Here is a 13,296-nt window from a genome sequence, read left to right as displayed (position 1 = left end):
GACTTACAACCACAACTGAACCCAAAAATTCAGTTGTTAAGTGAGACATCTGTTAAGTGAGTTTTGCCCCATTTTACATCCTTTCTTGCCACAGTTGTTAAGTGAATCACAGCAGTTGATATGTTAGTAACCTGCTTGTTAAGTAATCTGGCCTCCCCATTACCTTTGCTTATTAGAAGGTCACAAAAGTGATTACATGATCTTGGGACACAGCAATGGTCATGTATGAATCAGTTGCCAAGCGTCTGAATTTTGATCACATGATCCTAGGGATGCTACAAAAATTGTAATTGTGAAAAATAATTGTATATCACTTTTTTCAATGCCGTTGTAACTTTGAACGGTCACTAAATGAACTGTTGTAAGTCAAGGACTACCTGTATAATGACATATAAATAATTATTAATATTCTGTGCCAAAATATATTGATAAAATACCACTGTTTGGTAAAATGTTAGGTAACTAAAAATTAGAATAAGCCTCATATGGTTGATAGAGATTCTAATGTATTTATAAGTATCTATAAAAATCGAGACTTCATTTGGTATTTGAAATCTTTTAAGTATCTTGGAATATGTATTCCAAAGGAAAATATAATAGTAAATATTTCAAAGTGATATTGAATAAATAAGAAGTTAGAAGCACCAATTAGCTTATGGCAAAAGATAAAGAATGGAAATGAATATTAGTTTCAAGATGCTTATATGTATCCAGATGAATTCCCATATTAATATCTTTGAAATAATTCTAGCAGATTGACAAATTATTTTTTAAAAAAATATCTAATAATTTTAGATTTAAATTTATTTTATCTGATGTATATAATCTGAAGATAAACCATTGAATCTGTTAAATCAGTCACCATGTGATTGTGCTATTGTTAACTTTCTGAACTTTTTGTTTTATTGTTGGACATACATATGTGAAATGTATACATCTCATACAAATATGCATAAGTATATTTTAACTTCTTTTTCTCTATGGAATTCAAGCAATGAACTCCCAAAACAGTTATAGAATTTTTTTTAAAAAATACTATGACATCAGCCTACGGTAGAGACACGTTTAAATGATTTTGGGACGAAAGAAGAATATTGACCTTTGTTCACATTTTAAATTCATACTTTGAGATAAATCCAGTGTGAAACATGTGGATTTTTTTGGGGGGGGGGGGGGGAAGAGTGAAGTATGTAGGAATTTATGGGCTAATTGTGTTAACACAGATCAGCTAATTACTGATCAAGCTTCTGAGTTGTTGCAAGAGGAATCTGGATAGTCTTAAATTGTCCCACATAGCACTTTATCCACTTTAATGGCAACAGTCCACTAAGTACATTCTGATTTCACAATTTTGTCCAAATGCATTAGCAACATCTAAGCCTTCTAAATTATTCTTGGCACTGAAATGTCTTTTAGGCTGTTTCAAACGTGCAACCTTTTTTTTAAATGGCAATTAAAAGCACTGTTAGGGTGAATATTAATTATTTGGAATAAATAATGGAGATACACCATATTAAAACTGCATCATTAAGGGCTTTAAAATATATTCAGTACTTTTCTTAGTAAAATGAGACTTATTCAACAAAATGTTTCCTCCCCCACATTTATCGGACACTTCAGAGGATGTTGGAAAAGAGTTGACTGTCACCTTTGTTATATTGGAAGTCAAAATGATGGCGAGAACATGAAATATATATTAGATATGAACTTATCCAACCATCATTCCATTTCAGTTTAATATCTATTTGTTTGTCAATGTGTTGTTACAGAAATCAAGACAATTTAGAGACATGAATATGCTTTCAAATTATATACCCCAATTTTGGAATCAGTTAATATATGAAGGACTGTAATTATAGTGCAGGCTCAAATTATGTAAAGACCTACGTCTTGGTAAAAGGCTCTAATTCAGGGAAAGGAAAGAGGAGAAGACGAAGACCAGCAAAAAGGTAGATATAATACTCTATTACAGTGACAATGTTAGAAGACCCAAAAGGCCAGGTTAGGAACAGAACATCATGATGTAGAAAATCTATCTATGTGGTTGCTAAGAATTGAAAACAACTTGTCGGCCCATAATCAAGTGGATGTAGAGCATGTGGAACGTAGCCCAAAGGTGCTTTTTCAAGAGGCAACTGGACTTTCTTGTTTTTCTTTTTCTTTGAAGACATTTTGCTTTAATCAAAGAAGCTTCTTCAGCTATGGGACATAGCAAAACATTTACTATTTTACAGGGAAAGTGGCATCTCAGATTTAAATCCTTGGATTGATGTTTATTTCTTTGTTAAATGAGTATTCCCCCCCCCCCCAGTTCAGGAATGCAAAATGACACATGCACAATGCTCCTTCTTCCCATTTTTTTCCTCCAAACAACAACATTGTGCAGTATGCTGATTTGAGAGAAAAAGAGAAAATAGTCCCCAATTACCTAATGAATCATCACGGCTGAGATAGACTTGAATCTGGGGCTCTTACTTCAACCCCAAGAATTGGTCCATCCCCATAATTACTACATCTCACTGGCTCTCTGATTATAAACTACTAATGTTATTGCAAGACTCATCAATATTACTTTGTGATTCAAGATTTAACAGTTTTTATAGACTTATACTTTTTTCTTTTATTCCAGTTTGTTTTGTCATTTGTATTATTATTTTTTCTTTGTATTTATATATTAATATATTATTTATATATATTTATATATTAAAGAAAACATTTAAAATAATTGTAATAAATTATCAACACATTTAATAAAATTTAAAAATAAAAATAACATATTTTTAAAAGTTATTTACATGCAGGACCCTATAGATCCTATGTGTTTGAACTAGGACTTTAGGAATCTTATTTAAGACCTACCATCAATATTTCTTTCCAATATAATCAGAATTTCTCCACTCTTAGCCAAAACCTAACACTAGCCATATTTTTGCTGATGAGACTGTTTTTATTGAGATTTAAATCCAGAAGGGAACCATTTGTTTATTCATTTAAAACATTTACATGGCCACCCATATTAAAAACTAAACTCTGGGCAGCTCACAACCAAACCTTCTCCCACTCTGACTTCATACTATTCCAACGTGGGAAAAGCCACTTATTTCTGTTTTCCAGAAAGTGAAAAGACACCTGCTGGATCTCAAGAGGAAGGATGCTCCCTAGGACAGGGCCCCAAAACACCTGTCAGACTCAAAACCCAAGAATGACACATGGTGATACTTCTAAGCTGAGTTCTTTATTGTTTCCACGCCTATAGACAGAATCTTGCCAGACTAGGCACGCTACTATTTGCATTGATCTATTCTTGAGAACTGTTAGGGAGGGAACTGTCTTCACCCTCTTTCTCTTACACAAAATATCTTGACTGAGCTGCCTCTTATTCTCTGGAATGTACACCTCCCCCTTTCCCTGGGAATCTAGCCTACTGCATTCCTTCACAACCTGCAATCAAAAAAGGACCCTGTTTAGGTCCCACAAAATGGAAACATTTAAGGAATGAGATCTGGAGCATGTCTATCCTAGCCAATCTGATGGAAAGAACAAGATGTCCTGAGTTCCACAAATAACCTGATCCCATGCTATATAAGATTTTAAAGATGAAGGGGAATAACCACATTGTAAATTGTCCCTGAGCCAATGTAGTTCTCTTTTGCCACCAAGAAAAAATATAAAATGCAATGTTTGATTAGCCACAGCTAGGTGATAGGACTGAAATTTGCTGATGAGTATCCAAGATGTAAGTTCCAAAATGTAGTATACTAGATAAAACAGTATTCCTATTTCAGTTTAAAAGGTTTGATTTAAGAATCATTAGAGTGAGTCAAGCACTAACTCACCATCTCTGAGTTGCATTTTTTATTATAAAGTTTTGAAGTTTTCTGCCTAATTTCAGAAATTGCTATGATAATTTTTTTTTGCAAGATGTTAGCAATCATTTAATTCTTAAATGTGTTTAAGTGCTTTCTCCCTGCCTGCCCTACTACTCTTGGTTTTCACCCTAGCATTGACATTTCCGTTCTGGTCTTAAAGTTTTTAGGAAACATAGGATTAGTAAAGCTATAATTCATTATTTATCTTTTTTTATTGTTGGTGTCAGACATATTTCAATTTGCCCTAAATTCATAACAAGTCTTATTTCACATTCTTATGATAGCTTTTGTATTTGTTCAAAGATTATAAAACCGGTGTCTTGTATACAATCTGTTCTGAAGCTGTCAGCCTGATAAAATGTTTTGCTGTTTTAATGTATAGGGAAGGACAAGCACCCAGTTGTCAAAATAATTTGAACCAATCAGCATGTCGTAGGAGGAGCAGTTGCAATCTGAGCTGTGAACAGATAATTCTGAATGAAAACCTTTTCAAACAAAACAAGCTGAATATCAACTAACCATTTTCAATTAGGTCTGATAATAGGAAGGGGAAGAGTCATTTTTAGGGATCAGGGAGAAACAACATCACAATGTTCTATTTCTGTTGATTAGGTATTTTAATCCGAACATTATCTGGCAAAAGACTTACGGGGAGTCCTTATGAATTTTTCATGAGCTGCATATGCTGCTGAATGAATTCAGTGAGTGTCACATCATGTAGCTTGCAGACAACCCACATCCACAAGGAGGCTACCGAAACAGAAAGCACTTTGGTGCATTTTCAGAGGCAAAGCCAAGCCCGATAACGCTCCTTTCTGACAGGATTGATTTATCCATTCTTCGATTATGCTGCCCTTTCTTTAGGCAGCCTTTTCATTCAGATCTACATGCGATGAATGGTCAGCAGAGAGCGAGTCGATTTATCAGCATTTGAATCCCCAGCAATGTCTTTGGGCTGTGCTATTGTTGTGTTTTCTATATGGTGAGAGCTAACATAATCTCCAAGCTATGACAGCAAAAGATTCTTCTAGGGAACCTGCTGCTCCGGAGACCGATGTTTATATAAAGACTTTCAAAGAACAAATGCATTTAGAACTTGAGCTGCCCAGAGTGTCCGGGAACAGAACCACTTCTCCGAAAATATCCCCCCGCAGTTCTCCAAGGAACTCTCCATGCTTTTTCAGAAAGTTGCTGGTGAATAAAAGCATCCGTCAACGTCGACGTTTCACAGTGGCACATACATGGTAAGATGACTTTGGTATTGATATTTATTCAGCAGGGGAATTCTGTCCTCTTGCAGAGCCAGCTGCAGTAATAAAAGAATGTATAATTGGATCATTTGTGCCGCTCTTGTCCATATAAAAACAAATACTATATTTGTGAATTCTGATTAATTTTTGCTATTTTTTTAAAAAAAATTCTCTGAATTATGCATTTTCTTAGTTTTATATAATCAATATTATCCTGCTTTGGGGTGTTTTGAGAACTCAAGACTTATATTTTGATTTTCAATTGACTGTAGGGTAAAATAGCCCTCTGTGAAGCATCTTGAAGGAAGATCTAGCAGTCAGATAGCTTAGATTGACCATTTTGGGCATTTCAGCTCCTTGTGTTTTTGATTGAAACTGATCTGGTCAGAATTGCATTAATTAAAGTCTAAAATAAAGAATGAGTGTGTTTTTTCTATGAATTTCTGCTTCTTTTTTATCTAGATATCTGTTCCATAGTTATGTCTTCTGTTCCTACATAATCATTTAAAACTCCTAATATATTCTGTCTTAATTCATTTTTAAAAAAACTTCAGTTATATTTGCAAATAAAAAACCAAATTATGAAAGGGTTAGTGTTAGGAAGAGAAAACAGAATCTCAAGTATGTAGATAATAGATGTTCTACTATTGTTGAATTAGGATTTTTTGTCTTCCTTTGGCATTATAACAAACTCTGGAATTGACTGAGTTCTGACCAATAGAAAGACCATTATGCAAAGAAAGTGTCACATGACCACAGACTAAAAAAATATTCATCATGGTCTGTAGACTATAGCACTATCAAGTTTGTCTAATTTGGGACAATTTTTAAAAATATAAATCATGGTATCTTTGAATGAATTCTTTTGAATAGTTTACTGTTCCAAATTGAAATATGTCATAGTGTTAGAAGTAAGTATTACTGGTCTATTCTCAATATTTCATAGTTTTAAAATTCTTTACACCTATCAATTATCCAGTGTTGCAATGAATATTGTTCAATTTCATTTCCCATAAATGTGAGCTGATAGTACCCATGTTTTAAAAGAAGGAACTGGGGATATGCATTAAAGTACAGATAAGCATGGGGGAAATATATATATATATATATATATATATATATATATATATATATATATATATATATATATATATATATATATATATATACACATACATACATACATACATACATACATACATACATACATACATACATACATACTTGTTTTCTTCTGAGATTGTCCAAACATTTCCATTTGGACTAAACATTTCTATTTGGATGAAAATATAGATAGCAAATGTAATATTTTACATTATAAAGATATAATAGAAAAATACAATCTTCCAAAAAATACTTATATGCAATAAGAGATATGAGGAAGATACATTTATTTTGTTTTAGCAGTGAGAGATAATTACGTCATTATATCTGGAGTGGTCTTTGAATATGGTTCAGAAACTTCAGTGTAAAATATATTATTCCTACCAGGTTATCACTTGCTGGAAGCATGTGCTTAATTTTACAGATAACATTTAATGAGATTAGAATGCTTAGTTTCTATAGAAAACAGTTACACCTTGGATACGAAACATCAATGAATTGGCAATGTTATCTTGATTTGGCTACTGTTCACTGTTTCCAGAACCTGGTATACTATTCCAATGGCAGATCTGAATTCTTATAGCTGCCTCTAAAACTATTCAGATTCTCCCAAATCAAGCAAACATTGCACAATTGGAACTTGGATAATTTTTTATGGAATTCTGGTGATACCATTTGAAAGGGGAGCTTTCAATCTGCAAATGGGTTGCTAGGGACTATGGTTCAGAAGCTATGAGTTGTCCATCTCTTTGCCACAGAAAATATGGATAACTATTTTTTTTAATATTCTGGGGAAGCAAGAAGAACTGTGTTAAAATCCAAAAGTTTTTTTTAGAAAAAATTAAAATTTGATCCTTACTCTTTTCATTGATTTGAAATATTTTTTAAACTTTCCCTTTAGAGCATTTGGTCCAGAAAGAGCTAACAAAGTCATTAAAACAACTATTCAGTAGAAATTGTAAAGAAAGCAATAACATTAGATAATCAATAATTAAATTGGGTAGTTGAAAAATAACCTGGAATAAGATAATGGCAAACTATTTTCATATTACTGCCAAGAATTTTTTTTGAAGGAAATTCATCTTTAAAAAACCATCAGTTAATAATACAGTAGATTATTTTACTACAATAATTAGTAAACACACAGTACTTCATTACATAGAATGGCCTCCTAGGGCCACTGCCGGAAAAGGGATTGGAAAGAATTCAAGAAATGCTGCTCTACAGCATTTTTCCCTGTTTGTTTTAGATCTTCATGTCCCGGTTCTGCTAACAATGGCATTGGAACTAGATAGGCAATCCCTTCCTGACCATATTTCTTTGTTTGATTGTTTTTTTTTTAATGTGGAAAAATAAGTGTCAATCTGTTAGCATCTAACAGATTGACACTTATTTTTCCACAACAAACATATAAACTGCATTTGTGCATAGAAATGGTTAATAATACATATCCTCACTGATTGCAGTGGGAAAATGGCTCAGAGCATATGATTAGGTTGGATATGCTTGTGTAAGAATGAATTGACCATACTTCCACTTAATACAAAACCTGAACTTAAAGGTGATTGGGACAATTTGATTCATTTGAAGCAGATCAAATGGCGTTCATATTTCCTATCTCCGATTCAAATATTATTTTGGATATATTGCTTTTGATATATATTTCAGGGATTCTACCACATGTTATATCATATGCTATTTAATTTCTAAAACAGTTGGAGCTTGGTCTTACAAAACACCTTGATGGGAAAGAAAAGAAGACGGGTTATTAAATTCAGTTCATTGACATTCCTGCCCTCAAATCAGAGCACCTTGGGACAGGAGAGAATAATTTCCTGGATTGCTAAATGTTATAATCGCTTGTTCCTCTTACTACTTTCCCTTCTCCCTTCCATAGAAAAAATAAGCATTGTCTTATATACTTGAATGGGTTAAAGGCTACATTTTAAAGAAAAAATACCTTAACAATTTATCTTTGCCCTTAGTCTCTGACAATAAGTTTTATCATACCTAAGAAGGGTGCTGTAGTTTGTCACAGGGTCTTCCATTTCCATCTGTGAACACTTTGAAAAAGACCACATCACTTTGAAAAAGACCACATCTTCCTATAGAAGCACTCTATAGGAAGATCCTAATATGCTTCATTGAAATAGATTACAAATTTTGCAAGTCTGATTATGCTTCTCCTGCTTTCCTGCTTAACTCCCAGTGAGTCAAGGAGGAGTCATCTTCTTAATACTATCTTCTATTCCAGAGCTTTGGAATACTTCTTTCTTTCTTATTTATGTAACAGTTTCTGAATATTTGTTTCCAGGTCATCTCCCTCACTCTTTACATCTAGCTAGCTAGCTGAAAATTGCTATATACATTCTTCATTATAATGTTCAATCTGTGTGGCAAATTTCATTGTTTCTCAAAACAAAGGATTCATGGGCATTTACCTGAAATACTTAATGGAAAGAGTGTTGTTTTAAAATATTTCCCTAAATCCTAGTTACTGTGTGAACAGCTATTAGGATTTCTTGTTCCATCTGCCATGATATAAAATAAGAGGTACTAATTTCCAAGGAATTTGGCATGTTTCATCCACTTACATTGTTTCACAAATGTTATTCCATTCTATGAATAAAATTATACACTTTTATTTATATTTTTCTCAATATTCATAAGAAGAGGGATTTTCAAAAGTTAGACAAACCGGATGGACTATTCCCTTAATATGCACAAAACGAGATGCGTTCCTTTAATATCTGAGGATCTGGATTCAATTGATTGGGAAGTGCTTGTCGTACTCTGGAAAATACTTGTTTTGCTTTATTTCCTTAATTATGAATATTGTATAAAAAATGACTAGCCTTGGTGATCAAATATAATAATAATAATAATAATAATAATAATAATAATAATAATAATAATAATAATAATAATAATAATAATTAATAATAATAATAATAAAAAATTTTTTATTTGTTAGCCGCACCCTCTCCCGAATATAGTCTGAGAATTATCACTACTGCTGCTTGAAGCAATATAGAAATGTATTAAACTGATTTGACAGGCAACCATGAGAGAAGACAGTGTATTCAGTACTGGCAGTGACATCCACATTACCACGTCCACTTTTTGTACAAGTGATCATTTATACAAAACAGCTTTCCAATCTATTCTATTTTAGCTGTTTGCTTTTCTATTTCAGTTTAATGTCTACAGGAAGTGTTTCTCCCAATATTATTTTCTCATCACTGAATTGAATGCTGAACTTTTTTATTATTATCTCTTTTATTCATTAAACATGAAACTCAGTCAACTGAACATTCAAAAATGTATTGTTGTTGTTGTTATTGATTGATTTGATGTTCAATTAGATTCACAGTCTGGGACTGGTAAAAACTTAATATTTCAAGACCTAACGAAGGACTTAAGGTAGCATCTGAGTATATAGATTTTTTTTTTTGCAAAGTCAGGATCTAATAAGTTCAAAATTTCCATATATCTAGGCAGCCCTTTGGGTATTACTCCAAGGGCTTCTTTTACTATTGGTACAACCATTGTTTTCTTCCTCCATAGTCACTCAACTTCAGTTTGCAATCATGATTTTTTTTTCTAGTTGTGTCAATTCAATGCAATCATCTGCATTGATTGCAGTATCAATGAACCAGACTTTTTTTTCCTTTTCTACAATAGCAATGTCACGTATTTTGTGGGCCAGATGTCTGTCTGTTTGGATCTGAAAGTTCCACAGGCTCTTGACTTCCTCATTTTCAAGAACTTTGTCAATTTGTTGTTCCCAGTAACTTTCTCTGCATTCAAACCCAAACTTCTGGCAAAGCTCTCAATGTATGATTTTGGCAATTTGATCGTGATGTGGATAATTAGTCTGTGAGATTTTGCTGCAGCCACTGATAAGGTGATCCACTGTTTCATTTTTCTTGTTGCATAAGCAACATTTGTTATTGTTGCTATTATGTAGAATATTTGCTTTCATGGAATTGGTCTGCAAGGCTTGTTCTTCAGCAGCCAAAATGAAGCCTTCGGTTTCTTTCTTCAGCACCCCTGATCTCAACCAGCTCCATGTTAGCTTTGCATCTGCCTTTCCTTCAATGTCCTTCAGATATTGACTGTGCATAGGCTTCTTTTTCAAGTTAGAAACCCGATGCTCAATTGTTTCCTTTTGATCTCCTGCTTTTAATTTTGTTGTTTTCAGGAGGTTTCCCTTGTTCATCTCCTTCAGCAGAGGCTCTTTGCCATTTTTATGTAGTCATTTAAGCTGTGTTTTTCCTCTTCCACAGTTTGTTTCACCTGTTAGAGACCTCCGCCACTCTGAGATCTTGGCAAATACAATAAATCAAAATCACCTTTTGGGTGAAGAGCATGGTGCATTTTTATTAATTTTCTTGTTTATAGATCCAAGTTATCAAGTTCTCGCGGAGTCCAATGAATTATTCCAGCTGAGTAATGTATTACAGGCACTGTCCAGGTATTAATTGCCTTTATGATATTTCCTCATCTCAGCTTTGATGTCAAGATTTTCCAGACTCACTTTATGTATTTTGCTCTTTGATTTCCTTGATTTGGTTGTGCAACAGGTCCCAAGCTTCCAAATCCCATAAGTACTTGTACCATTATTATTGTTGTTGTTGTTATTATTATTATTACTACTACTATACGATTGTATCACAGCGGCCAGTTGATTCGCCGGATTTGGCATTGATTACTAGTCGGGCCCCACCCAGGGGCCTAGGACGTCGTAACATATTTTCGTAATATACGTGCAGATCCAAGCAGTGCAGCTTTTTGCATTTGACTGATGGTGATTTTGTCAAGTTTTAACTGTTTTAAATGTAATTCCAGTGCTTTTGGAATAGCACCCAGTGTGCCGATTACCACTGGAATTACCACTGCTGGTTTGTGCCATAATCGTTGGATTTCAATTTTTAAGTCCTGGTATTTCGCGACTTTTTCATGTTCCTTCTCCTCAACCCTGCTATCACCTGGTATTGCGATGTCTATGATTGTAACCTTCTTTTTCTCAACCAGTGTGATGTCTGGTGTGTTATGCGGTAGTATTTTGTCTGTTTGTATATGAAAATCCCACAGGATCTTGACCATCTGATTTTCGGTGACTTTTTCAGGCTTATGTTCCCACCAGTTTGTTGTTGTTTTAATATTATAATTTTTGCACAAATTCCAGTGGATCATTTGTGCTACTGAATTGTGCCGCAATTTATAATCAGTCTGCACGATTTTTTTACAGCAGCTGAGTATGTGGTCAACCGTTTCATCAACTTCTTTGCAGAGTCTGCATTTGGCATCATCAGAGGATTTTTCGATTTTGGCCTTAATGGCATTTGTTCGGATAGCTTGTTCTTGCGCAGCCAGGATTAGTGACTCTGTTTCTTTCTTTAATGTACCTGTTGTTAACCATAACCAAGTTTTTTCACTGTCCACTTTATCTTTTATTTTTTCCAGAAATTGACCATGTAAGGCTTTGTTCTGCCAACTCTCCATTCTTGATTTTATCACATCTTTTCTGTATTCTTGTTTCGTCTGTTGGGCCTTCAGTAGATTTTTGTTCTTTACTTCGATTAATAGATGTTCTTGACTTTCTTTTAAATAATCAGCTAGTGCATGTTTTTCTTCTTCAACTATTTGCTTCACTTGTAATAATCCTCTGCCACCTGATTTTCGGGGCAGGTATAGTCTATCAGTGTCACCACGTGGATGTAAACTGTAGTGCATTGTCATTAGTTTCCTGGTTTTTCGGTCCAAAATGTCCAAATCAGCTTGTGTCCAGTTAACTATACCAGCTGTGTATCTTATAACTGGTATTGCCCAGGTATTTATGGCCTTGATTGTATTTCCACCATTTAATTTAGATTTCAAAATTTTCCTAACTCTGTTGGTGTACTCTCTCCTGACAATATTTTTTACTTGTCCATGTTTGATGTTATCCAACTGCAAAATGCCTAAGTATTTGTAGGCTTCATTTTCGTTGCATTTAATTAGTTGGCCATTGGGCATTTCAATTCCCTCACATGTAGTGATTTTGCCCCTTTTTATGGATACAGTGGCACATTTTTCCATGCCAAACTGCATTGAAATATCGGTGCTGAATATGTTGTTGTTGTTGTTGTTGTTGTTGTTGTTATTATTATTATTATTATCATAATCATCATTTAAATTTATTAGCTAGCCATTTTACCACTCTTCAGGCCTTTCTATGCCTTATTGTCTTAGGGTTCTCCAAGAACCAAAGCTAAAATTGCATTAAAATGAAAGATTTAAAGATGAGAATTGTTTTATATGACATGTCAGTTATACAAGCCAGGTGGATAGTATGGAGGAAAGGATGAAAAGACATTATGAGGAGAGTCAAGAAAAGACCAAGCAGTAAGTCCAAAATAGTAAGCAGACAAGTGGTGAGGACAAGTGATGAGGACCTTCAGCAAGCAAATGAATTTTCCTTTTCCCCATAAAGATGCTTTGAATTCATAGTGCCCATCTGGTATATCAGTTGAACAAGCCTGCTGCCATTAATGCATAGCTGTACTCTACATTCGACTAGTACACCAAAATCAGAGTGCTCAGTGAACAGGGGTGGATGGATGCTAAATAATGTTCTGCCTTCAGCATATTTGATGCTGAAATGCGTTGCATATTAGGCAGAATAGGCAACCTGCATGTTGACCCTGGAGGGAAGAAGACACATAATAAAAACTAATGTTTTCCATGATGAGAAGGAGGTCATCCCATTATGTTGTTATCAGCCCCAACATTCCTGCTCGTAAGTCATGTTATAAATTACGTTGTTTTTGTAACTCTTATGTACCATTTCCAGACCTATATTACCTGTGACCTTGTGAGCTTTGAGGCTGTTCTGCATTCCTTTGGTGGAGAGCTCAGTGATCTCTACAGTTATGGATGCCCATAAAAGATACTTTGTTGCACCTATCTCCAAATGCTTTGGTTTCTTATTTAAGTGGCCATTTTTCTAATTTATATCAGCTGTCCTTCTCTCTACTTCATCTCTAAACCTTGATTAAAAAAAGAGAATAATTATTGCTTAGGCCTAA

The 13,296-nt window shown here is 34.1% G+C and overlaps 1 protein-coding gene across 2 annotated transcripts in view; it reads left to right on the top strand.

Annotated features, from left to right (window-relative positions):
• Positions 1-4,842: 4,842 nt before the first annotated feature.
• Positions 4,843-13,296, top strand: part of PDE4B (phosphodiesterase 4B) — a 173,111-nt gene continuing 164,657 nt past the window's right edge. For both annotated transcript variants that reach the window (XM_081948289.1, XM_081948287.1), the window contains exon 1: positions 4,843-5,113. In XM_081948289.1, coding sequence (XP_081804415.1) covers positions 4,878-5,113 — 236 coding nt within the window. In that variant the 5' untranslated portion in view covers positions 4,843-4,877. The remainder of the gene's footprint in view (positions 5,114-13,296) is intronic.

This window comes from Natrix helvetica, assembly GCF_964273705.1.
Source record: "Natrix helvetica genome assembly, chromosome: 3".
Classification (NCBI taxonomy): Eukaryota; Metazoa; Chordata; class Lepidosauria; order Squamata; family Natricidae; genus Natrix; species Natrix helvetica.
This window is presented reverse-complemented; position numbering and strand designations above follow the sequence as displayed.